This window comes from Brienomyrus brachyistius, chromosome 1 (genome assembly GCF_023856365.1).
Source record: "Brienomyrus brachyistius isolate T26 chromosome 1, BBRACH_0.4, whole genome shotgun sequence".
In the NCBI taxonomy this organism is placed as follows: domain Eukaryota; kingdom Metazoa; phylum Chordata; class Actinopteri; order Osteoglossiformes; family Mormyridae; genus Brienomyrus; species Brienomyrus brachyistius.
Window position 1 is genome coordinate 32,987,971 of NC_064533.1, and position 27,384 is coordinate 33,015,354.

Genomic DNA, 27,384 nt, shown 5'->3' on the forward strand with positions numbered 1-27,384 from the left:
TAAAGAGGAATGGTCTCAGATGCCCTGCTTGGTATTCTCCAACCTTATAAAATGTTATAGGAGAAGACTCAGTGCTGTTATACTGGCAAAGGGAGGTTGTATTACAAGCAGGGGTGCCAATAGTCATAGCACATGTGTTTTTGTTAAAGATAATTATGTCTTGATGAAGGATTTTTTTTTCTTGGAATAAATTTATGTTAATGAAAGGTTGGATTTTTTTCTGAAGTTTACAGTGTGACATGAAAAGGTGGATTTTTTTCCACCAAAAGGTGGATTTTTTTCCACCAAAAGGTGGATTTTTTTTTTTTCTTCTTCTAACCCTTTTCACAAATCTTTACAAGGGGTGCCGATAATTGTGCAGGGTGCTGTAACTACGTGGCGTTTCTGCAGTTTCCTTCCAGCAAATCTATGTGCCTGACATCTCTCTTCGTACTTTCTAGATTGCCTTTACCAAAACCTTCGTCCAGCACTACGCCTTCATCATGGAGACGCTGATGAGGAGCCATGAGTCAGACACCATGTCCAACCGCATCGTGCACATCAGCGTACAGCTGTTCAGCAATGAGGAGCTGGCGCGTCACATGACCGAGGAGTGCCAGCTGCTCGACATCATGGTCACCGTCCTGCACTATATGATGGAAAGTTGCCTTATCAAATGCGAACTTCAAGGTGAGGCTGTGCCTAGCTAGACTATTGAATAACGACTAACGTGTCATTCGACCTCAAGACACTTCAGTTAGGGTCATGTTAGATTTTAAAGCCCAAATTGCATATTGGAAATGCACATCTTTCTCCGTACTTAAGATTTTTTTTTGTTCGTAAGAGCTCGTTTTGTGAGTGCTTTGTTTCTACTGTTTGGCATCTCAGTTGAATAGTTTCTTGTATCACTGCCATTTCCTAGATTTAAACTGAGACGAATGCTAAGCACCTTAAGGGTTATTATTATTATTATTATTATTATTATTATTTATTATTATTATTCATTTCCTTTGAGATAAATAAAGCATTTTTAATCGGACTGGGATTTTAGTTCCTTCACCTTTCTCTTTTTTAGCTCCCTTTTCGGAGGGAAGTTAATGTCATAGTTTTTATGAACAGTCCGAAAAATGCCGCTCCTCCACATTTCCCTTCTTCAGAACAACAATGGTAGACTGACAGATGAGGCAAATGCACTTTGAATATGACATTACAAACAAAATGTCCTCCCATTCATTCCGTATGGAAGTGGTAGGTTTTCGGCTTCTTACCTGGTCTAGCTCCCCCATTCATTTTTATACCCTTTCTTAAGTTTAGTAGAAATAAATTGGAGGCTAATTGGAGGCGACTCGGTCACTTGCTGGAGTTTCGCGGCAGCTGGCGCGGTCAAACGCGTCATCCATCCTCATCCATGCGTCATTTTTTATCCCATGCGTTCTACCCACTCTACCTTCACGATCGACCAGTAGATCGCGATCAACGTGTTGGGCACCCCTGCCTTCACATCACTGGGTTTAACGTTATCTTAGCGGGTTACCAGAATTGTCAGGATGTCGTGAGACCTTTGCCATGACGATAATGGCGTCCTCCTCGCCTTCCTTTCAGATGAGGAGAACAGCCGCCATGTGGTGGTGAACTGTGGGGAGCCTTTGCTGAAAAACAACACCTACTGGCCTTTAGTTAGCGATTTTATTAATATTCTTTCACACCAAAGTGTAGCAAAGAGGTTTCTGGAAGACCACTCCCTGCTCATTCTGTGGATGAGTTTCGTGTCCTTCTTCCAAGGTGAGAGAGCTCAGTGGCTTTATGCCAGCTTGTTGTTTTAGTGCTTATATTGTTCTTGGGTTCAGTGAACATTTGTCTTGACTACACCCCTTTGCTAATGAATCAGAGGTAGGGCAAACCTCGCCTAATCCTCAGAGGAAGATTGCAAAACACGCACCCCCTGTTAGCCTTTGCCTGCGTGTGTGATGGCCGAGTAATGCGTGTGATCGTGTCGTCCCCGCATTGCCTTTTAGGTATGAACCTGAACAAACGGGAACTGAATGAGCACGTGGAGTTTGAGTCCCAGACTTACTATGCAGCGTTTGCAGCAGAGCTAGAGGCCTGTGCACAACCCATGTGGGGCCTTTTGACACACTGCAAAGTCAAAGTAAGACACGGCCACCATCCCTCTTTCTTTACAGATCAGTTTAAACCTGCTCAAATTTTACTTCATTAATTATATTCTCATTAACGATTTAATAAAAATTAACAAGTGCCTTGAGGGAATTTCAGGTAGCAGTTACATAGTGGTTGTGTTAATTTTTGGGGGTTTTTGGCCGGTTTCTGATCAATGTCATGTTCCGTTAAGTGCTTTCGGTATGAATAATGTTAGTTGTATTTATTTTCCCACCCTTGTACAGGAGACACAAGAGTACACGAAAACAGTGGTGAGGTACTGTTTGGAAACCTTACAGATGTGGTTTGATGCCATTGGTTTTGTGGACGAGGTAGAGCTTTTCCAGCGTCGGTTATGTTTATATGCCATAGTCTGAAATCTTGCGTAATCGTTATGAATGGTTGTTTTTGTATATGTTCTTTCAGCCGGCTCCCAATCAGCTAACCTTTCACCTGCCCCTGCATCGCTACTATGCCATGTTTCTAAGCAAGGTGAGTCGAGGGATTAAAGACCATCTGTCCAGATAGCCTGGCCTTCCTAATGAGACTGTTGCTTAATAGTGCGCAAATGGCAGGTTGGATGCATGGCTTGCTGGTGACTTTCCCACATCGATTCCCAAAAGCAGGCTTTCTGAAGTGTAGGTCTAGCTCTCCTGCAAGCATTGCTCATCCATCTCCAGTTGCCTTTGTGCCAGCGGACCCGTGTGTGTCGGGTTCATTTGAATCGATATTGCTTCATCCAACCTGAACCTAATGCTTTAGCCACAACTGAGGGAGTCGGAAGCAGCTTGAAACCTCCCCTCACTTCTTGCCAGGGTGATGCAGTGTGCTTTTGGCTGTCCTGGTCAGTACCAATGCAGTGTGCTTTTGGCTGTCCTGGTCAGTACCAATGCAGTGTGCTTTTGGCTGTCCTGGTCAGTACCAATGCAGTGTGCTTTTGGCTGTCCTGGTCAGTACCAATGCAGTGTGCTTTTGGCTGTCCTGGTCAGTACCAATGCAGTGTGCTTTTGGCTGTCCTGGTCAGTACCAATGCAGTGTGCTTTTGGCTGTCCTGGTCAGTACCAATGCAGTGTGCTTTTGGCTGTCCTGGTCAGTACCAATGCAGTGTGCTTTTGGCTGTCCTGGTCAGTACCAATGCAGTGTGCTTTTGGCTGTCCTGGTCAGTACCAATGCAGTGAATTTGACATTTTGCAGGCTGTGAAGTGTCAGGGCATTGACTTGGACAGCCTCCTTCCAGACCAGGAGATGCTTATGAAGATCATGGTCCATCCGCTGCAGATTCAGGTTCTGTATTAGAGGGGTTATTCGGCATTAGTATGTGTGTTCTTTATCTGTTACTCAGACTCATACTCCGTTAAGGCACTCCGTGCAGTGTGTATTCAGAGTCAGAGAATAGGTGGTTTTCATCTCGCATGTTCCTAATACGCCCTGGATCAGCTGGTTTGTCTTGCCTGGTTTAACCCCTTGTCTGCAGAACATTTCTTCTTAAGTTGCCTTGCCGTGAAACACTTTTCAGCTGTACAGTTTGACCCATATCTACCTCCCATTGTAGGCATCCCTGTCAGAAATCCACAGCAACATGTGGGTGAGGAATGGGCTGCAGATCAAAGGTCAAGCTATGACCTATGTGCAGTCCCACTTCTGCAATTCCATGATCGATCCGGACATCTTCCTGCTCCAGGTAAGCGCTGTGTTCTATGAGGAGGTTCTGCAGTGAATACCCAGATACTCCTAAATCGACTAAAGACAGTTCCTTTGTTTCCTAGGTTTGTGCATCTAGGCTGGACCCCGATTATTTCATCTCATGTGTCTTTGAAAGGTGAGGCTTATGTGTGCACTCATTTTCACCTGCTTCATACAAGCCTTTTGTGCCAGTGTGATCTTCAGCCTTTGAATACGAGACCTGATTTTTAAACTGAATTTTTGCATTTGCTATATGAAATTAGTGCTGTTTGGAAGAAATCGCTCTCTGGAAAAGGAATGAATGAATGAGAGATGTGACACCTCCATTGTATTTGAATGTGATCGAAGATAACGCACATTTCTCCTGCAGATTCAAAGTAGTGGACTTGTTAACGATGGCCTCCCAGCACCAGAATGCTGTACTGGAACCTGAGCAAGAAAGGCCTATGCTGGAGGGCGCTCTGACTTTTCTGGTGTTATTGACAAGCTTGCGGATACATTTAGGTGAAAGCAGCTAGGCATTATAAAAGCAATAAAAGACAGGGGCATGTTAATGGGCGTAGTAAGTAGCAGGTGTGTTCTGACTGGGCCAGAGCAGGCATGTAACACTCTGCCGTCTCTTTGAGACAGGCATGGCTGACGACGAAATCCTCAGAGCGGAAATGGTTTCCCAGCTGTGTATGAATGACCGAACTCACAGCTCACTGCTGGACCTCATATCCTTCACTGCTCCCACTCTGTGCCTTGGGGGGAGGGATGTCGATGATGGGCTGAGCATTGCTGTGAGTGTGATGCACGGCCTGTCTACCTGGATGTACTGGAGCATCATGGGAAGTCAGAAGGGTTTTTGTTTTAAAGCCACTCCCACGAATCCTGCTACTGCTGTTCTTGCTTTATGTCCAGATTTTTATTATGATTTATTGTTGCATTTGTATTTTTTTCCCTTTTTCTTTGCACAGCCTGGAATCTAGACTCACTAGCTAACCAGTTTCCTGTACCAGTTCTGTTTTATTTACATTATTCATCCATCCATCCATCTGTACATTCATCCATATTTCATCTGCTTATGCATTATGAATATATGATATTGACAGTTTGATTACTGTAGTAAGATTGTAATGCTTAATATTATGATCATGATTTATTGTTCTTATGGGAGGAACTGGGGTAAGAATTTAGAAAAAGGCTGTTCCAGTTTTCGGAGGCACTCATTTTATTTATACATGTCTGCTTAAAACCGAAAGCTGTGGAGTTTTTGCTTAACGGGAAAAGCACATCCCGGAGAATCCTAATCCCAAAAGTGGCATTATCCCGGGAAGCTGTAGCTTCGAGGCCATGCTGTCTGCCGTGGCGGATTTCAAGGCGCCGGTGTTCGAACCCGGGGGTTCCATGCAGCAGGGCATGTACACCCCCAAAGGTAGGCCATCCTTTCAGTCCCGGAGCTTCTCGGTGCTGCCTTCCTCCCAGAGGTGCCTGCTTCAGGTCTAAGGGTGCTTTTCCCCTGCCCCGGGTACCGTATTTTTGGTGCAGAGGAAGTGCTATAACATCTAAAACATTTTTACTGTCATAGAAAGACCTTAGCTAGCTTTGCAATTTTAATTATTATTCCTTTTACAGACTAATATGTGTTTAAAAATCAGTTCAGAATTTACCTCCACTGCTTTTGTGTGAGAGCTGCATGCGTTCTCCCACACAATGGTAATCATTTTCATCCTTGCTGTTTAAATCAGTCTTGGACGGGTTTGTGAGAAATTTAACTCATTTTTTGCTTTATAAATACCCCAATATTTATTACAACAAAATCATATCAGTGAGACGGCACGCAAATACGTTTTAAATTTCTTGTCATGCAATTCTGGTCTTTTTGTTGTATCTGTTCTTCCGACCAATTTTCTTTTTCTGATCGCAATTTTAAAAAAATAGTTTTTCGTTTTCTGAGTTCGTAGCTGTTTTCAAGGCAGCGTTTGTATTGTGTTTCAGAGGCAGGGTATTTGCATAAGCAATCGACAAAGAAAGCGTTTCCAGTCCCACCACAAAGTACCGAAGTACCCCAGCTGGTTTGGCACTTTTGGTCCTGGAAACTTTGGTACTGGTACTTCTGGTGCTGGTACTCGACTGGAAGCCGACAGTACCAAAAATACCGTACTTGGTGCGGTGGAGAAGGGCCTTAACAAACCTCCTCCTGCTCTGTGTTTCAACAGTCTACCTCTAGGTGGCGCTTGTGTCACACAGTAAAAGCAGCTTGGAGATTTTTTTTTTCTTTTTTCTTCTCTCTATAGCCTTTGATGAGAGAAGCCAAAAAAATAATTCTTTGGACAAACTGGCTGATTCACGCCTAAAACATTCTTTCTTATGCAGTCAGCTGAGTTTATAAACAAAATTTCTAGATCTTCAGGTTCTTCCCAGCTGTTTTTATTTTCTGTTTGTCGTTATCTGTTGCAGAACATGCTTTTATGAGCTTCATCAATGTCAGTTTATATTTTTCGAGAAATAATCGGAAATATAATTCTATACATGGGTTTATTGTGGTTTTAGGATAATACATGTTATTTTGTATTAGATGTGACTTGTATTGCTTGTTTGGCTTTTGTTCGTGTTTGTTTTTTGTATTCGTACCACAAGGGGGCAGGCTATTACCATGTCCGTATACATTGCCTTAATCAAGGCAAGCATGTTTCTTGTCAATGTTACTGGCTTGCAAGGTTTTCTGTTGTTAATTTACTATAACACTAAAAAAAACCACATTATGTACGTTTTGTCATTTTCTAGCTGAAGTCTGGGAGAAGGAGTTCGACCCCATCATGGTGGTCCTGCGGACAGTGTACCGGCGAGATGTGCAGTCGGCGATGGATCGATACGCTGCCTTGTAAGCCCCCGGCCTCATCCTGGTCACCATGTAGCAAGCAGTGCTGTGCTGTTCTCGCCATCGCTCTCGTCCATGAATCCCTCAAACTCTGGCCCAGGGGACTGGTTGCCCCAGTTATAGCTTTTCCTTAAGAAGATGGCAGGGACGGGAAGCTGGCATGCGGGTCTTTCTTGCATTTGGACCTCTCTCTCTCCTTCCATGGGTTTCAGGAGCAGGCCAGTTCTCCATTATTCCCAGAAGGGTGCATTGCTGGGCAGGTCAATCAATGGCCACACCAGCGCCCTGGAAAGTGGGTGGAGAGTAGAAAGTGGGTGTTGTGGCGGTTACTTCTAATTAGTTCAGCATCAAGGATGATTGATATTTCGAATGCAGCTCTCATAGACCTGTGGCGACCTCTCCATATCAAGCGAGCGGGGTGGGGGCAGGAGAGGCTGCTGTGAGGTTTTTGTTTGTAAGATGTGAACTTGCCGACTGTGCCGAAATGTCTCCTGCGTTTATTCGTTAAGACATTACAGGGGCATTACTGCTGTGATAATCCGCAGCTGCTGAAGTTCTCCCCTTTACAGGAGCAGTGAACTGTTCCGTCTCAGAAACAGAGAAGCTGTTTTATGCATTACATTGAGGGAGAAAAGTAGTTTTTGAGCATCACTGTGTAATTAGTACAATTTTGGAATATGTGTATGTTGATAATGGGAGGTAGTAAGTCTTGAAGTGACTGAAAAATGTTTTTAAATATTTTAGATTCTTCTGTAGTAATGTGTACTGTGGCTGATCGGCCGTGCAGGCAGTTCCTGGGTTAAGAGCGTCCTGCTCATGGACAACTCATACTTTGGAACAGTCATAAAACTCGTTACACTACTTTGTGATGCTCTTGAATACATTACACGGCTTCAGTGGTTCATCAGCTTGAGGTATGGTACAGTACCATATGAAGCTACTTATTATTACTATTATTATTGTTATATAGTGTTATCATTTGAACATTTACTGTATTATCGTTACGATTTACCTACATATTCAGCTTAAAGCCAGTCTTAAGTAACGTATCTCGTTCGTAATCCAGGGGCTGCCTGTAATAACGATGGGATCTCCCTAAACCCATTCAGTGTTCAGCTTTTGAAATTTTCTGTGAGAGGGATTTTGTAGCTTTCCTTTGTGCGGCTTCCCCGCCGGACCGGAACTCCCAACACCCTCTAACGGTTGTGTTTGCTCCATGGTCCAGCCTGAAACAGACGGGGATGCATTCGGGAAACCCGTGGCCTCCCTACAAAGAGCGGACTCCGCTGCACCCGTGCTACAGGGGCCTGGTGAAGCTTCTGCACTGTAAAACGCTGCACATAGTGATGTTCACGCTCCTCTACAAGGTGACCCAAATTCCCGATCACGCGAAATCTGTTTCAGCTGCTATAGTTGTATAAAGTAATTCATGAATTGATTTACATAGATTGATTTAGGTTTTCTTTCTAATATACAGTATATTTTATTATTTTGTTGTTGATTAGCCCTTGTTTTCATCCAAAGCTACTCATTTAAATACAATTTATAGAACGGATATTTTCTTGACTTGTGCCCATAGCCTCTGGGATAGGCTCTGTAACCCCTATGACTGTGAATAAGACAAGCGGGTACAGAAAATGGATGGATTGATATTTTTTTCTGCAGTGCTAAGTTTTTATCTCAGTGAGTTAGGGGGTTGTGCCCCTACTTGGAAATTTGAAGGTTCAAATTCTGAGGCCAGCAGAGTAATGACATCATCACTGGGCCCTGGAGCGAGATCCTTAACCCCAGCTGCTCCTGGGACTCTGGCTAACTCTGCTCTCTGACCCTCACTTGTACGTCATGTTGGACAGATAAAGAAATAAGTGCAAATGAAAATGTGCTACATCCATCCCTCTTCTAACCGCTTATCTAGTGCAGGGTCACTGTGAGCCTAGAGCCTCCTGGTCAGCACAGAGCACAAAGCAGGGGACACCCTGGACAGGAAGCCAGTCCATTACAGAGATCAGATTTGTATTAAGCCAGTGTTTCCCAACCCGGTTCTCCCAGTGCCACAGATGGTCCCTGTTTCTGCTCCCTACTGGGGACTGGAATATTTTTCATTCCATAGAGACAATATTGAACAAGTAATTTCTTGGTACTGCTTTGTATCTGTTGGCACGACCTGCATCAAAAAGTGCAAGAGAATCTGATCATGCTGTTTCTGTTAATTTTATATATAGAGGACCAGTCAAAACTTTGGACACATCAACCATAGAAAGGTTCATTTGTACTATTGTCTATATTTTAGAATAGATATCAAAACTAAAAAATAGCACGTATGGAATTGTGCACTGAGCAAAAAAAAATTAAATACCTCTGTGGTTTGAGACACTGAAGGTTGCAGGTTGAAATCCCATGGTCAGCAGAGTGATCCCACCATTTAGCCCCTGACCAAGGCTCTTAACCCAAAGTTCTCCAGGGACTGGCTGACCTTTACCTCTGTCAGCTTCATGAGATGGCCTCCTGGGATGCTTTTGCAGCTGTCCTGAAGGAGGTCCCACATATGCTGAGCACTCATTGGTCACTTTTTCTTCACTTGCTGGTCAGACTCTTCCCAATCAATCTCTGCTGTGTCTAAGTCATGTGACCAGGTCATGTGATGCAACACTATCACTTTCCTTAGTATGGGACTTGGCTGTCTGAATTTTTGAATGGTACCACACATTTAGGTTTCCATGGGTGTCATTAAATATGTTCTTAACCAGTAAATTCAGACACTATTGGTGGATGATGATAAGTTGTATTTAGCTATAGTTTATTTTATGATATTTTAGACTTTTTTGTTTTATAAATGTTGTTGTAATATCACAAAGATTTTAAATATTGCAATCTGATTTGTGCATCGGTGTGCCTGTGTAAATGAAAGGTTTGTATATATATGAGTGTGCCCTACGATGGGTTGACGCCCCATCTTGGGTTGTTCTCTGCTTTGTGCCTATACCCTCTGGGATCGGCTCCAGTCCCTCCACGACCCTGAATGGGACAAGCAGTTACAGAAAATGGATGGATGGATTTAATTTATTCAAGTTACGTTTTAATTCTCCATGTTATACTTGGCAGCAGCAAGCAGTATCTCATTTTGTATGGAAAGAAATACTTTGATCCATACTCCATACACATTTCTGCATGTATGGTGGGGGTAGGGTGGGTTCATTGGATATTATTCAAGTATTATTCTGCCTGAAATGCCCATCCCTAATTGGCATCTCCATTTATGCTGGTGTGAGGCTGCAAAGGGTACAATAGTGGGGCCATTAACTATGGTGGTACCTGCTGTCCTGAAGTGTTATTTGTGTAACAAAGTGAAACAGTTGCGTTTTTGTTTAGATGTATGGTTAGTCAGTCAGAGTGCTTGGCAGGGTGCTGATATCACACCCTTTCCTCGGCTGACCTCGAGTGCTGCCTTGCAGATCTCCATGGATCACTCAAACATGTCGGAACACGTTCTGTGCATGGTGTTGTACCTGATCGAGCTGGGCCTGGACAACCTGGTGCAGGAGGACAGGGAAGATGAGGTAGGAGACTGCTTTAAAGGTTTTAATATCAAGTTTAAAAATTCTAGAGAAGCCAGTAAGAAGTTTACATGGATTATTTTTTTGTAATATATTTTTATCAAAACCTGTAAAAAAAAAATAAAAATGTGACAAATCTCACCAAAATTGAAGCAGTGCTGCATAGAGATGGCAGCTCGAACATTTGATCGTCAGGATGATAACATAAAAATTTTGTCCATTTATTTTTACAAGGAACATAGTATAGGTGAAGATTGGAGAAATCTTCACCTATACTGCAGAGAGAATTATGAGATTATTAGACATTTATGTTTGTGAACAGGATCAATATGTTTACTATTTACTTTATTTACCCTTTTTGATCTTTGATGGATCTTATTACTGCTTCGCAAAAACATAATATGGATGAAAATGGAGCCTGCAGCCACCATCTTGTGAATATAGCCATCTGCCATGTAAACATTTTCTATGGATATTTTATAATATTTATGATATTCCCAGGAACATTGTAGAGTTCTGTGATTCTCAAACTGGCATGTGACATAATTTTCTGCACATTCTGTAATAAAGTTTGTGTTGTGTTTTTGTCACTAGGCTCCCCACTCGGCAGATTTTATCAGTATTAGTTCGGTAGTCAGTCAGCGAAATGTAACATGGGGAACTGGTGATTTTCTCATGGGGGAATTCAGTCATGTCACTTTTTTTTGAGAGGTGGGGAGAGTGTGTAAGGTAGGCTTATAATAATATCTTTGTTATACTGTGGAATGCTTGTTCAACAAAATTTATCGTGGGTGCTCTGCTGAATCTTCCATGGACTTCCAGTGAAGCCTGGTGTTAGACGACGCCTGTGGGCTGTATTTATCTTTATTTGAAAGGAAATATTTACATCTGTGTTGCCCAGAGCAGCTTTTGCAAAACGATCAGTGCGGTGGTTCACTTAGTAAAACAGAACACACTCTACATCGCAAATTAAAATGAATTTACATTGATACAAAAAGGCTTACAGTGATTTGAACCAGGTGATTTCAGCTGGTGATTGTAGTCATGATTTGTTACAAAAGCAGCATCCAGGAAAGGCTTAGTTCTTTAGGAGCAAAAATGGGCCGAGGATCGCCAATTTGCCAGAAATGCGTGATACAATCATTGAAATGTTTAAAAACAGTATTTTCAATGAAAAATTTGGAAGAGATTTAGATATTGCACCATCTGTGGTCCATCACGTCATTAAAAGACGTAAGGAATCTGGAAGAATTTCAGTGGTGCATGGGTGTAAGCCTAAGGTGAATAACCGTTATCTCTGATGTCTCTGACGCGGTACTGCACTGCACGAAGAACCGTTATTCACGTATAATCGATATAACCACATGGGCTCAGAATTACTTTGGCAGACCTTTTGCCAAGCACTGCAATACATTGTTACATCCACAAGTGCAAGTTAAATCCTTACTTCACCAATATAAAGCCTTACATTAACCATGTCCAATAGTGCCATCTCTGGGCTGGAGCCATGGGGTTACTAGTGTTTCTTCACAGTATGGTTTGGGTTCGGCCTGGTCGCTGAATGCCAGTGGAAAAGCACAATTAGTCTCCCAATGGCATTTATGCTGCTTCTATGAAGAAACTCAGACTAGGCGAAAATAATTATAGCTATAGTGGTGTTTTTGGCTTCAGATATGGGACAGTACTTTGTCATAGTGAAGATGGGATTTACTTCATTATGATTTATGATGTTGTTTTTTTTATTTATTTTTACAATGAGCAAATGAGTGTCTCTTGGATTTTGTTATTCAGATACATTGACAGAAGCACTGCCTTTGATTTGCAGCCGTTTCTAATTGTGTTTACAGTGTTCCTAATAACTGAATTTGCTTTGAAATCTATTGATCTCTGCGGTACCAGAATTGAACCTAACTGTGAACCCAAAACCGAGGTTTGTACCAAACCGTGAATCATGGTTTATGGTTTATCATATAAGTAATTGTTCTCGTATTCAAATGGATTTTTGTAATTGGAGTGTCTGGATAGGCTCTGCTGTTTGATTTGTATTAATAAATGAATAAACCCCATTTATGCTCTGATCAGTCACTCTATCTTATCTATCTTATCTATCTTATCTATCTACCTTAGTTATCATGTAATAAATATTTATATTTTGGTTTCAGCCCCATCAAATACAGTATATTTCTCTTTCCCGTTATTGACTGGGGAGAAAGTTTAAGAGCCTGACCAGATATCTGTGTATCCCACAGGACTGGCATCTACAACCGGGTAAAGGCACACTGTCCTGTCTGCCCCCATCCATGGGTAATTCCTTGTTAAAGACCGGCTCCTCTCTAATGCAGGAGCCCTCCATCGAAGAGCACTGCCACGATAGCTGGTTTCCTGGCACCAGTCTGCTGTCGAACCTGCACCACGTCATCAACTTCGTGCGGGTCCGGGTGCCGGAGAACGCCCCGGAGGTGAAGAAGGAGCCCCCCGCCAGCACTAGCAGTGAACCTGCCGCGGCGGGACAGGTCTGGAATAGCACTTTCAGTCATTTCCATTTGATTTAATGTACTTTATTGCTGTAACATTCTCTCCCTGATAAGAACCCGTTTATATGCTATATCATTACCAGCTCTGAGGTCATTATTTTCTCTATGCCGCCATCTTATAACCATATTTTTATACATTCTCTCTTTAGAACATGCTTTTATGATATGTCATTACTACAAGGTGTGGAGGAATGCTATCTCCCACTTAAAATGTGCTTATATGCACCGTAAGGTTTGGCGGATGTTCGCTGTCTTTTCAACGTGGTGTCAGTGGAACGTGTTACAATTTTAGCAATGTCTCGTTCCAGATGCGCTGCCCGTTTATTGGGTGCTGCAGTTTATATTTCAGCAACCATGATTATTCCCCATGCAAATGTATTATAGCCTTTTTTGGGCTGGTGACTGAGCCATTAAGGCCTCTTTGATTTCCACTCCTCCTGCTTCTCAGACTTCCCGGCGCTTGACTGGAAATTGGCGTGAGGTAGAGGCTTGTGTGTGAGCTTCTAATTGCTGCCTTATTTAATAAATGTTAGTCCAATGCCTTATTAGCATGGCAGGGTCGCATTCTGTCCTTCTGTCCTGCGAAGTATCATCGGCGGCTCAGGCAGCATGCTGGGAAGGCAGTCCCACCGTTTTTATGGCTGGTTTGAAGATTAATTCATAGACTCATTCCTAAACAGCATGCACATTTAATGTTGGTTGAGTCAGGCTGCAGTGTGTGATATTTGGTGAGTTTAACACTCTTGCCTTGAATGCCAGATTAATATAGTACTACAGACTATTCAGTATTTTAGTGCAGAGGGCTCACATTGATACTTTTTTGTACATTTTACTGCAGTGTACAGGTGAGCCACCTCATTGTCCCATCTCATGTTCAGTGGGGTCACTTGTGCTATTCTAAGAATGAAAATGAGAGAATTTTCTGTGAAAGCAACCGCATATTCTGCATTAGCAGAGGTAGGACTTTAAAACCTTATTAGTAAGGAATCCGGAATTCTTTGGTCCTCGCAGTAAACAACCGAATGAAAAGTATTATTTTTGAGCCCCTCGGTATCTTTACCCATGCAGAAAGTACAGGAAATGACAGCATAACTGTGTGTTTTTAAGCAGCTTTGAGCCCTGCTGGGTGCTGGGGATATAAGTATGTATAAGTATGTAATGAATAAGCATGGCTAAAATTCCTTATAGTGCCCTTTTTCACATGGGGTGAAACACATGCAACTGGGATCATTTTTTTAAACACAATTTTAAAGGGGGGGAGTGAGTTGCTTCTTGTCGTGGCTGGTTTTATGCAACGTTTTTATTTGATCTTACAGACAGAAGCAGAAAGTAAATGCAGAGGCACTAGGTTGAATTGTATACGACTTACTAATGCCATGCCACCTTTGTCCTTAAAGAACCTGCGGGAGGCGCAGGTGTTCAGCCTGGTGGCAGAGCGCAGGAGGAAGTTCCAGGAGATTATCAACCGCAGCAGCAGGGAGGCGGACCAGGCGGTCAGGCCCAAGGCCAGCTCTGGCCGCTGGGCCCCGACGCCTCCGCTGGTCACCGAGATCCTGGAGGTGCGCGAGAGCATGCTGTCCCTGCTCCTTAAGCTGCACCGCAAGCTGTCTGCCCTCCAGGACCCATTCAGTCCCGAGCGGCTGGATGAGCCGCCGGCCAGCGCCGCCCGCCGCACGCATGGCGATGGCGTCACTGCCATCGAGCGCATCCTGGCCAAGGCAGCGGCCCACAGCCGGCACAGCAGGCGAAGCATCCTGGATCTGTGCGCGAGGAACGCCCCTCCTGTGCCCCCCAGGAAGCACAGCCCCTCTGATAAGAAGACCATGGACAAGGAGGAGAGGCGAGTGGGCGTGTCCGAGTGGGCGTGTCCGAGTGTGTGTGCATGTGCCTTTTTGCGGGGCGTGTCAGCCTGTACAATACTTGAGTGTCGCAAATCTCCTGATCCTTTCTGACTTATGACTTGAGTAATTACTACGGTAAGCTGATGGATTTAAGTGCATGTCCTCTCCTTATCTCAGAATTGATCTTTCCATGTTTCTAAGTCAGCCAGGCTAATTGCTACTATTCAGGTAGCAGTCTTATTTAGGGGCTGAGATATTTCATGGTCAGTGGATGCATTTTGTGAGCTCTGACAGGGTTTGAGATGAAGATTAATTCGGTCAGGCATTCAGATCCTTCCTGCTTCACCTTCAATGTGCAGGCCGCTTGCTAATGAAGATGTAGCAAACTTCATAAGCTGTCGGTGACGAGCCATTTCTGGGGTTTATTTGGCCAAAAGACGAAAGTAATGTCCCCACCTTTGGTATGTGGACTCTACTGTTGTGGAGTTGTCAGGTGGGCCCGTCTCTAGGCTGCAGGAAAAGCCTGATTCCATTATGAGGTTAACTGTCATATCAGCTGTGCTGTAAACTGAAACCCCAAGGAGACCTAGACCTCAGACTCTACGCTGTACTGGTTTTAACTGAGCTTGCGGTGTTAATTCTATTTTCTGGCCTTCGGGCAATACATATGGATTAGCACTGGCCCACTGCCACCACAGCCACTGCGGTATGTGAGCCAATAACACAATATCTCAATGTATGTGACCAATCTTTTTCTGCCCTTATAGATATGTTGTAAGGGTAAAGATCTGGACATGGTCATATTTTGAGACAAATTTCACCAAATTTGAAGCAGAGGCATATGGTGACAGATGTGTGACTTGGATAACCTTGTGAACAGGAAAACTGTAGTATTATTACTCTGTTTAAACTCGAGTATTATTAATCTGTTTACTCTGTTTGATGTTTGATAGATCTTATTGCCGCTTCACAAAAACATTATGTGGATAAAAATCTGCACCTGAGAAACGGGAACAAATTGCCCCAGAATTGAAACGGTAGCCAGAGGGGGCAGCAGAGCATGTAACGTCGCCCACCCCCCACACTAGGAATATTATTAAGGTTGCAATCTGGTAACAGGCTCGCGAAATGTATTGTGGGGTGTTTAAGGTGGACTTTTAATAAGGGTGAGTGTGCAGGGTAGTTTTATTTTCATAATGCATGGTATTTTCATTCTGTGTAACTTATTGTGGCCAAACCCCCTTCTTTGGACAGCATGCATGCCATTCGTATGCATGCTTATCTTAATGAATCTAATGTTATATTAAATATAAGCTTATTTCCAAAGTTAAATTCTTTAAAATGTTTAGTTTTCGTACATTTGGGATCTGGTACAATATACATATTTTATATGTGCCCTGCTGTGTCTGAGGGGCAGTTTTTTGTACAGCTTCTGCGAGTACAGTCAGTAATAATCTAGGATCCTAGGTAGCAGTAATATTTCATCTCGGAAGGAAATAGCAGTGGGGCCTGTATGTGTCTGTAGGGGCATTGCTAAAGAGTTTGGTCCCTGAGAAAGCATATAATATTGGGCCCCCCAGTGTAGACCAATCCAGTTATTTTCCATATTTTTTAGCCCCCCCCCCCCCCTTACGGGGCACTTCTATGTCTGTATGACCAACATGGACAGTGTTGGTCGTTGTGCAAATGGGAAATAGTAGATTAATGTTTATACATATAAACAATATCAATTGCAAAAATTACATTTTAACACATAAACATCAAGACATACAGTTAACCTATTTGGTAGGGAAAGATTGGCAAATTGGCATGTAATTGGAATGTGGAATAACTTAATAGTTATGGTTTCAGAGTTACATAACACAACACAGCATTCAGGTAAAAACACATTTATCGACTTTCGTATTTCCAGCTGATCCACCCAGTAATTGTAAAAATTGTAGAGATTGTGGGGTGCAGGAGGAGTAAGAATTAGGTGGGGGAGGGGTGGTGGGGCTAACATTTTAGTTTGAAATGAATTTCAAAGCTCTGCAGCCAGTTGTCACTGAGGACACTGAGTCCCCCCCCCCCTCACTACTTCACATAGATACTATTTTCATTCTGAGACACATTCATTCATTTATATGTACATTTATTCAGTCTTGTGTCCATGAACAGTGAGTAATTTCCCTTTCCCAATTCATCTCTTTTCCTAATGTTTTTGTAAATACATTAACCGTATAAGAATTTCACTTTCAGAGACTGTGACTTTGAATTTGTCCCTCTTCTGTCACTGATTCATGAGGATGAAAGAGCCTTGTTTGTCTCTGTGGTGTCTGTATTTTGGTTGCTTTGTTTTTCTAGGCGACAGAAGGCCAGAGAACGGCAGCAGAAGTTACTGGCAGAATTTGCATCCAGACAGAAGAGTTTTATGGAAACGGCGATGGATGTGGGTGAGTGGGAGAGAATCATTTTATCTCGATGTTACTTCACGGTTTTATTTTCAATCAAAAATCCCCCATTTAAAACTAATACAGCAATTACACGTGTGGTAAGTGCAGGTTTTTATAAAGGGACAGTAAGTGCCACTGTAGTTAAGCACCAGGAGGGGCCTTGTGGGTGCCTGGTAGTTGCAGCTAGGCTGTAAATATCATGACTCTTACGACGAAGGCACTGGCGGGCGAACGAGCGTTTTGCTCCCTATCCATTTTGCAGATGTCTGGGCCTGCAGGATTCAAATGGTGCAGATTAGCATCTGTAATGGCTAATCAGTAGATGCACGCGGTGAATGCGTCACCATGCCCTCCTATCCAAGCGGCTCGTTTTTCATGGCCGTGTTTAGCGACTGATGCAACGTAGGCCAAACGAGGATGTTTAAGTAGCTCCTGATAGTCCCCCCCCCCCCCCCCCCACCTCCCCGCGTAAGACGAATGCTCTGTGGGGAGAAGGCAGAGGGGAGCAGTGTGGGTATGCGTGTCTGTAATCTGTGACTCACACGAAAAAGGACGTGGTGAACTCGAGTCCTTGAAGGGGGAAATCTGTAGGGAAGATCTCAAAAGGGGAGGGGAGTGCCACACTTTAAATTTTTTTGTGATGCGAGGTGACGCATAATGCTGTGTCCCAATCCTGTTAGAAGAAGGAATTAGTCTGAAGTGCCCCTAGCGGACCTCCGCTTCTGGGCCGGGCCGGGCTGGATTAAGCATGTGTCAATGGGGACTGTGGGGTGTCCCCTGACACGCGGTGCTTAATGGGTGAAATATGTCTGCGATTAGAAAACTTGACTTTCCTTGGGACGTCTAAGCAGCAGCCAAGAATAATGGCTTTGTTGTTAAAGGAGGTTGTTTGCTGTTGTCCTTCAGCCAGTATCATCATTAAGTGTTTCTGATACTCGGACTTGCTTGTTATTACAGAGGTGAAAAATGAATCTTCATAATTAGTAATGGGGGATATGGTGATGATTTATCGGGACCGGTTGAACTTGGATGCACAATATGCATTTCAGTGTTATCGCAAGAATCGTGATGCAGCACTACTTAACACTGTTATTATGATGGCAGCAACAATCGAAGAAGCCCCTACCGCGCGATGCCTGCCCGTTCAGAGGTTGCAGCGGTACGACAAGAATGTGTGGATAGGATCAATACTGAAATACTGGTTCTTTCGATTTATTTAATGTTTCATTTTGCGAATCGACTCTAACCTTAAATAACATTTTTATGTGGTAATTTAAATACAAGCATCTCTGACCTTCACATTTCTTGTACTTTTCATACATATATTTCATATATACTTAGCACTCAATAGACTGCTCGCTAATTTGTGCTTCTTGTGAAATATATTACCTGACCTGGCTCTGCAACCATAATTATGCAAAGTTGTGCGCTGTGTTCTGGTTGAGGTCTTACTAGTAGAATCTTCATATACAAATACAACCCAAATCAGAAAAAGTTGGGACAGGTTGGAAAATGTTGTGCACGGTGATTTCTCCAGATTCCCTGATTCTTTTCACTATGTTATGCACTGTAGAGGGAGGAATGCCCAAATCTCTTCCTATCTTTCTTTGAGAAATGTTTTTCTTCATCATTTCAAAGATTTTTGCCCGCACTTGATGGCAAACTGGCGATCCTCTGCCCATCTTTGCTCCTGAAGGAGTAGGCCTTTCCTTGATGCTGCTATTGTACCGAATCATGATTGCAATCACCTGTTAACATCACCAGTTTCACATCACATCATTATTTAGTTATTATGCCTCATTACTACCCCTGAATTGCCCCCATCCCAACTTTTTTTGGAATGTGTTGCAAGCCTGAATGGCAAGAATGGATGTTTACTTACAAATCAAATGATGTTGACCAAAAAAAACATGAATTATCTTGTGTTCATACTGTCTACAATGAAATAAAAGTTAAGGGACATTTGTGAATTACTGCTTTATTTTTTTTATTCACATTTTTCACCCTGTCCCAACTTTTTCTGATTTGGGGTTGTATATTAAAGCATTTTTAACTACTACATCACAAGAAGTGATTTAGATGTCCAAATCTCTCTCTAAATTCTTATTTCTCTGTTGTTTTTGTTTGACTCTGTACAAATGTAATTTATTTTTTCAGCTTGTGTATTGTAAAAGTTATTTTTGAATTTTGCTTGAGTCTCTAAGGGAAAGTTAACTATTTTTCACACACCTCAGATTTTACGGAGTATTAACAAAATGTAGGGTATTTTTGAGGCACAGATTTAACTAAACCTGCGTGTATTTTGGAGTGTAGAAAGAAACTGGAATATCTGGAGGAACCAACAAGTACAGGCTGGAAGTCGAAGCAACAGCCACATGCACGTATGCGGGTTTGGCATCAAAGCCACCTTGCTACCCACTGATGAGCTACTGCTCTGTTCAGTAGGCCAGTGTGCCAGATATGTATTTTGAGTGATGAACTGGATTTGCTTTATTGAAATGTGTTAAATGGGGAATCTGTCAAGGTGAAATAGGTTTAGAAGGGTTTTCGCCTGTTTGTGACATCATGATGAGGCTCCTTGTGGGATATGTGCTGCAGTTTTCAATGCTGAGATGGCGTGTGCTTTCTGTAAAGCACAACAAACCCCTTATTCCTTTGTGCAGAAATGAAAAGGAGAGAAAATTGCTGGTAAAAGGGTTTCATTTGCCAGAGATTGCATGGGCGACCCAAAAGAGGCTTTGTGCATAGCCGTATAAAAAATCCATGTTTAAATTCTTACTAAAAGATACAGTATGGCATTTTTGAGTTGTAATTGGTCAGTGGCCGCTCAGACACTGGTTCTAGGCTACTGCTGGAAGGTAAAGGTGAAAGTTTTACTCCCTTGCTGGGTTAGCAACACTGGCAAATGAGATAGATGCCTTTGAGCACTGAATTTGCTGATGGGATGTTCATGGAGTTGCAGGTTTTGAGTACTGTTGCTAATAAATGGAGTAGGAGACTCAAAATGTACAACAACATGCAGCTCGGCCTTGTCGATGGAACACTCTTGCAGTTCCCCCGGTTCTCCTGCTGCTGGGTGTCCTTGGCGGGAGCCTGGCAAATGCTAGTTCATTAGCATGTGGAGGGTGATAATAGGGGTTTAAAGGTACACAACTCAGAATTTGTAAACTCAGTCCTAATTAGGAAAAGTTGTAAGCCAAAGGCAAATGCATCTGACGTATTTGAATAACAAAATCGAAGAGACACTTATTTGCACACTAAAAATCATGGATGCACCAATTTCATTTTCATTGGCCGATCTCAATTGCCTTTTTTTTTTTCTTTGTAAGGATGACCTGCCGATCCCTGTCCTGCCTTATTATGATTCTTAGTTTAATAATAGTTAGCAGTCTGAACATCTATTTTTAAAAAAACGTTTCTTTAATAAATTTAGCTTTCTGTAAGCAAAAAATTTGAAATAATCTTTTCAAATAAAAATGGCTCTGCAAGTGTCAAATTCAGTTGGTCGTTCACACAGGTATTACGTGATAGGCTCTTTCTGGTTTCTTGTGTCTTGTAAAAATAGTGTTAAGTAGTGTGCTAGTAAGTGGACATTCACTGGAAGCTCCACAACAGCATGTATATTTGTATTGTGCCATTTTCCTTGTATGTTGCTTTGGATAACAGCCTCTGCTAAATAAAAGGAAAAGTAAATGTAGTGCGATTCTTTTGATACCTCTTACATCTGTATTGTAGACTCAATTGCAACCAGGTATGACAAAATATTGCCATTTCGCCCACCATTAGATGGGACACAAAGTAACATTAGCACACTACTTGATTGGCTCATAAAACTGGTCATATTTATATTTGTATGGTCTTGTTGGCGTCATCAGGCTGTGATCTGCAGCATGCACTAGAGCAGTTTGAAGCTGAGTGTGAGGTGACCGGGATGAGGATCAGCACCTTCAAGTCTGAGGCCGTTGTTCTTGACCAGAAAAGGGTGGATTGTCCTCTCCTGGTGGGGGATGAGTTGCTGCCTCAAGCAGAGGAGTTTGAGTATGTCGGGGGTCTTGTTGACGAGTGAGAGAAGAAGAGATGCAGATAGGACAGATTACTGCAGTGTCAGTAGTTGTGCAGGTGTTGTAGCGATCTGTCATTGCGAGGAGAGATCTAAGCTGGAGGGTGAAGCTATCGATTTATCTGTCGATCTACGTCCCAGGCCTCACCTATGGTCATGAGGTTTGGGTAGTGACCTAAAGAATGAAATCGTGGATACAAGCAGCAGGAATGAATTTCCTCTGCAGGGTGTCTGGGCTCAGCCTTAGAGAGAGGGTGAGGAGCTTGGACATTCAGGAGGGACTCCCAAGACAATCCTGTGTTCTCCACCACAGAGGATATCCGTTGTGATAAACACCCTTTCAGCGGTAATACTTTTTTTAGCCAGGTCTAAATTTCCCGACAAAATCCCCGGAAATGCCGTGGGGTGACTAGAGGCGATTTCCGCCATTCTCCAGTCATACACACCTTCAGATGTCGTCTTAAACGAGTTACTATGTTGGATACGTTGTATCTGAGGTTGGGATAACAGAGCCAACAGAGGTCTTATCAACTGCTCTCTCTCCAGTGTTAGGAAGCCAAGATGCACCCAAACTGGCAATTATGACTAACTGCAGTCAGCATTCGCTGTTACTAGTTCAGTTAGTATAGTACTTTAGTATTGAACATCTACTTGTGAATTTATGCTCTGCCTGTGTTTCATTGTGCATACCCAACAGAAAATGACGTACTGTACTGAACAGTATATGGCAAATCTGTGTACTGTTACAGCCGTAGTTAATAAAATGGAGTTAATTTCTGAGTTCGTTCCCATGTCCCAAGCACAGCCTATTCCCCCAAGTAACACCCCCACCCACATGTGAACAGATTGTACTGTTAAAACCCATCATTAATAAAGCCTTGATCTATAAAAAGGTGTGTCTCTGTGTGTGGTTACCCCCACCCCATTTTTATGGGCTCTTCTGCTTGTTTCTGTGCCTCACCAGCTGTTTGGTATATTGGGTGGGGGGTGTATGTGATGATGTTGTGTTTTTTTTTTTTTCTCTCATGCTGCCTGGGGCCAGAACTGCTACATTGTCTGTCCCATATGCTGTTTTCCTCAAACTGTTTTCATTTGCCATCAGTGGAGCCCCCCTCTCTCTCTGGGGAGTATGGCCTCAGAGTCAGTTCCCGGGCAGGCTGACGTTCTGCTCCTTCATGGCTGTGCTTGAAATTAAATGCAGATTTTGATATCATAAAAATCATTTTGCCAAAGCAGATGATCCTTAGGGCTGTCATAGTCCGCTGTTGGGGCCGGATACCCTGGCAGTGTACACAAATACCTTGATTATGGTCACTGGAATTTTCAAGAATGCGTCTGCTTTTTAGGTGCGCTTATGCCGAGTGCATCTGAAAACCTAGTCTGTTATTCAGAGCATTTCTTTGGTAATACTATTTGCATAGAGGGGATACTCCTTTACTTAATAGAATATGCAGCTTTCTTAAAAGCCCCAAGAATAAATCAGCGTTTAAGGTGATGATGTGTTTGTGACTAAAAGGTCTCTAAAAGCCTCAGGGTCTGTGTTTCCTGGCAGGTGTGAAAGCCACATGATTTCTGAATTTATTCCATGTCCCCAAGAAACGTGTTTAAAAAAAAAAACACATTTAGGCTAGTTTTTTTTTTTTTTTTGCCTGTTCTTCGTTTTAATTAAATGTCTGCTGTTATCTCTACCGCAGTTTCCCTGCCTGGTTGAGTATCTCGCTCTTTCTGCGACTATGAAAAGCCTCCAAATTTTCACAAGATTATACCTATTTTGTGACGTATTCTGATATTCTCTCATCTGTGAGGGGTTTTATTAATCCTTTTGTGAGTGAAGAAGGTTGGCAGCGTTTTTCTTTTATTTATTTTTTAAGCCTGGATATCTGTATATTAAGCATTAATGGAGTGGATAAATGCCTTCATTGAAAGAGGAGTCAGAATACTGTTGTTTTGTTTTGTAGGCCTTTACTAACCATTATGGTTACCATAGTGACTGTGTGTGTGTGTGTGTGTGTGTGTGTGTGTGTGTGTGTGTGTGTGTGTGTGTGTGTGTGTGTGTGTGTGTGTGTGTGTGTGTGTGTGTGTGTGTGTGTGTGTGTGTGTGTGAGAGAGAGAGAGAGAGAGCCAAGTGCTTGTTTTCCCAGTTTTGAGAATGCCTGCCAGCTTCTGTGCAAACACTGTCCACGCGTCTCTCTGTCATCGAATGGAGCTGTATGTTCCCCGCAGTTTGCAGTGTTCAGCAGTACATTGTGATTTATTGCTGAGTGGACCAATGCAGTGTAACTCCCAAAGGCCTCAGTATAGTAACAGTGCAAAAATCTGGTGGCACTGTATACATGTATAAAGACACATGGATCTCCGTGCAGCTCCTTTCATTTGCAGCATATGTATTTGCATACTGTGTGGTACGTTTTGTTTTAGTACATGTTTTTGATTGTTCTGTAAATCTGCTTAAAAATGAAAATGAGGTTGAGTAAAGGTGACATTCTACCTGGCAGATCTATGCACTGCATTAACAAGGTAATGGTAACAGTGACGGGGGAGAAATGGTAAGCCTCCACTAGCCCTCACCATTTGGAAGCCACTGTTTTGACTGGGTAATGGGCCTTTGACCAGGCATGTTTTTACTGAAAAACTGCAAGAGTAGAATCACTCATCAGTTCTGGGACATTGAAGCAGCTCACACAAAGTCCAAGTAATTGGCATGATTACTCTTTTTAGTTGCATGCTTTATTACAATTATTGTTTTTAAAAGTATACTTTTATCTGGCCAAGTATGTTGGAATGGTTCCTTTTTGCATATCTCATTTGCTCTCCTTTGCATTTGAGAATGAAGCTTGGGGTCTTAGCACAGGCTCAGTTGTATATCCGACACCCCCCCCCCAGAGCATTGCGAGGGGGTTAAGGGCCTTGCTCAAGAGCCCAATGGAGATGAGACTGTTCTGCTGAAGCTTTAACCAGCAAGCTTCCTATCACAGGCTCTAGGATCATAATCAAGGGGAGGTTGCTTTGTAATTATTAATTTGAGACAGCTGCAATTAGAGAAACATGATGTAATTGAGTATTTAAGTTGAGCTTCACTTCAGATGGGTCCAGGGTTGCATCTTCTGGTTTTGTATGATGCTTCCTGGAGGATTTTCCATCCATCCAGTGTTGTCCGGGTCCAGATCCAGGCCATGGGGGCAGCAATTTGAGTAGGGATGCGCAAACCTCCCTCTCCCCAGCCACCTTCTCCAGCTCCTCTAGGGAATACCAAGGCACCCCCAGGCCAGCTGTAAGATATAATTTTTTCAGCATGTCCTGTATCTGCCCCAGGGTGTCCCCCGGGTGTAATATTCCTGAAGCACCTCCCCTGGAGGCATCCAGGAGGCATCCTAGATACTGTAGATGCCCGGAGCACTTCACCTGGTTCCTTTCGATGCTCTACTTTGAGCCCAGGCACTCTGTGAAGGCAGTTTATTTCAGCTGCTTGTTTCTGCGATCTCATTCTTTCGTTTATTACCCAAAGCTTTTGACCATAGCTGAGGAGTAGGAACATGGATCATATGGTAAATCAATAGCTTCCCCTTCCAGTTCAGCTCTCTTCTCACCATGACAGACCAATACAGCACCCGCATAACTACTAGTGTTGCACCAATCTGTGTTGCTATCTCGCACTCCCTTCTCCCCTCACTCGTGGACAATACCCTGAGATACTTGAGGCAGCTGCTTGAGGCAGTAACTCATTCCCAACCTGGACAAAGTAATCCACCCTTTTCTGGTTGAGAACCGTGATCTCAGATTTGGAGGTCCTGCTACTTCACGCTGAGCTGCAGACCACCCCACTGCATGTTGCAGGTCACAGCCCAGTGAGGTCAACAGGACACCATCATCTGCACAAAGCAAAGACCCGATCCTGTGATCCTGTGATCACTGAACTGCAGCCCCTCCACCCCTTGGCTGTGCCAAGTCAGACTTTGAGGATTAATAAAATTAAACGTATTCATGGAGGTTGCTGGGAAGAAATTCCAGAGAGACACGCATCATTATTTTTCCTTCATGTTCAATTCCACATTTTCGGGATTCTGGGGTCCTGCTGATCTTAGGAAGGACTAAGTGCAGCTCTCAGCACACCCTGACGACTGCTGAGTCTTGTGTAATATCTCTTTTTTAAGGGGATGGTAGAGCTGTTGTCAGCGATAATAAACTGTCAGAGGAGTAGGTACTTTGTCTCTAAAGAGTTTGTCGGTGGAATTGTAGCTTTTCTTCCTTCAGATTAACTCGGTCTCATTGCCTCAGAAACGTTTACTTGAAAGGGCTGAAGAGCTTCATGTTTTAAAGCTTGCTTCAGCCTTGAATTTGGTTTTAATGTTGCCAGAAAGATTTTCTCTGTTTATTTTGTGCGTAAATTGTATTGCCTGCTGGTACTTTCTGCCCGAACCCTGACTGGTTGCTGGTGGCATGTAGCTCTGGTTTACAGATCTCTTCTCATATTTGGACCATTGCTGGTTGTAATTCCATGGCTGGCCGAGTAATTTCACTGTCGAGCCCCTGAGCACAGTTCTTAACCCTATTTGCTGCAGGAGTTTAGGACATTGATCTTTGATCCTCACTCATACATCACTTTGGACAAAAGCGCCTGCTAAATGAATAAGTGTAATGCTGCAGTGTGTTTCTTTCCAGAGTCTCCTGATGGTGACATGGCCATGGACCTGGATGCCTTGGAGCAGCCAGAAACTGAGGTCCTGTACGACTGTGTCATCTGTGGTCAGAGCGGACCCTCTACCGAAGAGCGGCCCACCGGCCTGGTGGTGCTGCTCCAGGCCACCTCTGGTAGGGCGCTGTCCTGTGTATGTGCATTTGTGTGCGTCTCTGTTGGTGTGTGTGTGTGTGTGTGTGTGTGTGTGTGTGCGTGCTTGTGTGCGTGTGTGTGTGTGTGTATGTGTTGATATGCATGCTTGCACATCACATACTGCACAGAACCAGATAAATATATCCCTACCTCATAATTGCCCTAAATCACATTTCCTCTCACGTTACTCAAAACCCTCCACATTACGCAAAAAACAGAAAGGTTGGTGGTTTTAATAGATTTTTTTTTTATTATTATTTCCTCCCCCCATTTTTCATAGTTTGCATGCCAGAATATGAAAAGGATGTTTGTATTGGCTGTTTATATTCAGTTCAACAATATGAAATGCCTGCAATGTTTAGCTCTTTACAGTACTAGTTTCAGAAGCTTTAAGATGTAAAGAAAAATGATTCAGCTATTGAAGCTATTATAATGACAGTTTCTTGGGCTGTTTTTAAAATGAGATTGATTGATTGTAAATCTAGTTGAGGAGCTTTAACTGTTTCTCATTTTCAGTGACCTTTCCTGTGATAAATGAGGGGTCATTTTAAGAGAGCAGTTTTTCCATCTTCAGCAGCACAGACTGATTGGATTACAAAGATAGGGGCTGATTCGCTGGTCCTCGTGCTTCCATTTTATCGATAATCAGTCTCTGTCCTGGCAAGGGGAGGGGAAGGGATTGTCCACGTCGTGCTTGAATGGCCGCTTGCTGTTTCGCGTTTAGTTTCCCTTCTCCTGAGATGTTTGCGGTCACTCCGTGTTGCAGTGCTGGGCCACCGGTGCCGGAGCACTGAACCGAAGAAACTACCCACCAGCGACGAGGAGCACATCTACCCGGCGGACACGTGCGGCGCCATCCATGACGTTCGGCTCACCCTCCTGCAGCGCTTCTTTAAGGACGTAAGCGTCTGATTGTCACCCCATGGAAGCGTGTGCTGTGTCACACTCCTGAACGTTGTTACCTTTTCCAATCACTTTGAATATTCATGCTTCAGAAGTATGTGTCTGAGGTCTGCTGTACTGTCACTGCTGACCTTGGCTGTGCCAAACCTAACCAGCAATTTGTCCTCCTCCAGAGCTCCTGCCTGCAGTCGGTGTCTATCGGCTGGGATGGAGGTGTGTACGTGCAGACATGTGGCCACACGCTGCACATTGACTGCCACAAGTCCTACATGGAGTCTCTGAGGGTAACCTGCATCCCTTTACTCATTACTCACCTCATATCCTCCTATTCTGCCTTTTTCCTCTATTCAAACTGAGTACTTTCCAGCTCTTCATTAAGCTCCTTAATTACACTGTGCTTTTAAATTAATGTGTATGTGTTAGTGTTTTACAATTTGTATTTCTGTGGTCTTCCTACAAGTTTAATTGTGTGTGTATATATAGGTGTATTTCAAAAGCAAATCTGTGAGAGGAACAATGTCAAATCCTCTTTCTTGTCTTATTTTATTTA

General features: G+C 43.1%; 1 protein-coding gene across 5 annotated transcripts in view; it reads left to right on the forward strand.

Moving 5' to 3' along the window:
• The window catches only part of ubr3 (ubiquitin protein ligase E3 component n-recognin 3), a 55,342-nt gene that overhangs the window by 6,915 nt on the left and 21,043 nt on the right, over window positions 1–27,384 (forward strand). For 3 of the 5 annotated variants that reach the window (XM_049012045.1, XM_049012017.1, XM_049012025.1), the window contains exons 8-28: window positions 441–669; window positions 1,582–1,761; window positions 1,995–2,128; window positions 2,382–2,468; window positions 2,563–2,628; window positions 3,331–3,420; window positions 3,689–3,817; window positions 3,903–3,955; window positions 4,190–4,323; window positions 4,450–4,534; window positions 5,094–5,236; window positions 6,589–6,685; window positions 7,908–8,049; window positions 10,135–10,239; window positions 12,579–12,749; window positions 13,219–13,251; window positions 14,168–14,610; window positions 16,955–17,043; window positions 25,763–25,912; window positions 26,698–26,831; window positions 27,008–27,118. In XM_049012045.1, the coding sequence (XP_048868002.1) occupies window positions 441–669; window positions 1,582–1,761; window positions 1,995–2,128; window positions 2,382–2,468; window positions 2,563–2,628; window positions 3,331–3,420; window positions 3,689–3,817; window positions 3,903–3,955; window positions 4,190–4,323; window positions 4,450–4,534; window positions 5,094–5,236; window positions 6,589–6,685; window positions 7,908–8,049; window positions 10,135–10,239; window positions 12,579–12,749; window positions 13,219–13,251; window positions 14,168–14,610; window positions 16,955–17,043; window positions 25,763–25,912; window positions 26,698–26,831; window positions 27,008–27,118 (2,805 nt within the window). The remainder of the gene's footprint in view (window positions 1–440; window positions 670–1,581; window positions 1,762–1,994; window positions 2,129–2,381; window positions 2,469–2,562; window positions 2,629–3,330; window positions 3,421–3,688; window positions 3,818–3,902; window positions 3,956–4,189; window positions 4,324–4,449; window positions 4,535–5,093; window positions 5,237–6,588; window positions 6,686–7,907; window positions 8,050–10,134; window positions 10,240–12,578; window positions 12,750–13,218; window positions 13,252–14,167; window positions 14,611–16,954; window positions 17,044–25,762; window positions 25,913–26,697; window positions 26,832–27,007; window positions 27,119–27,384) is intronic. The other 2 variants (XM_049012027.1, XM_049012035.1) reach the window with 1 other exon arrangement.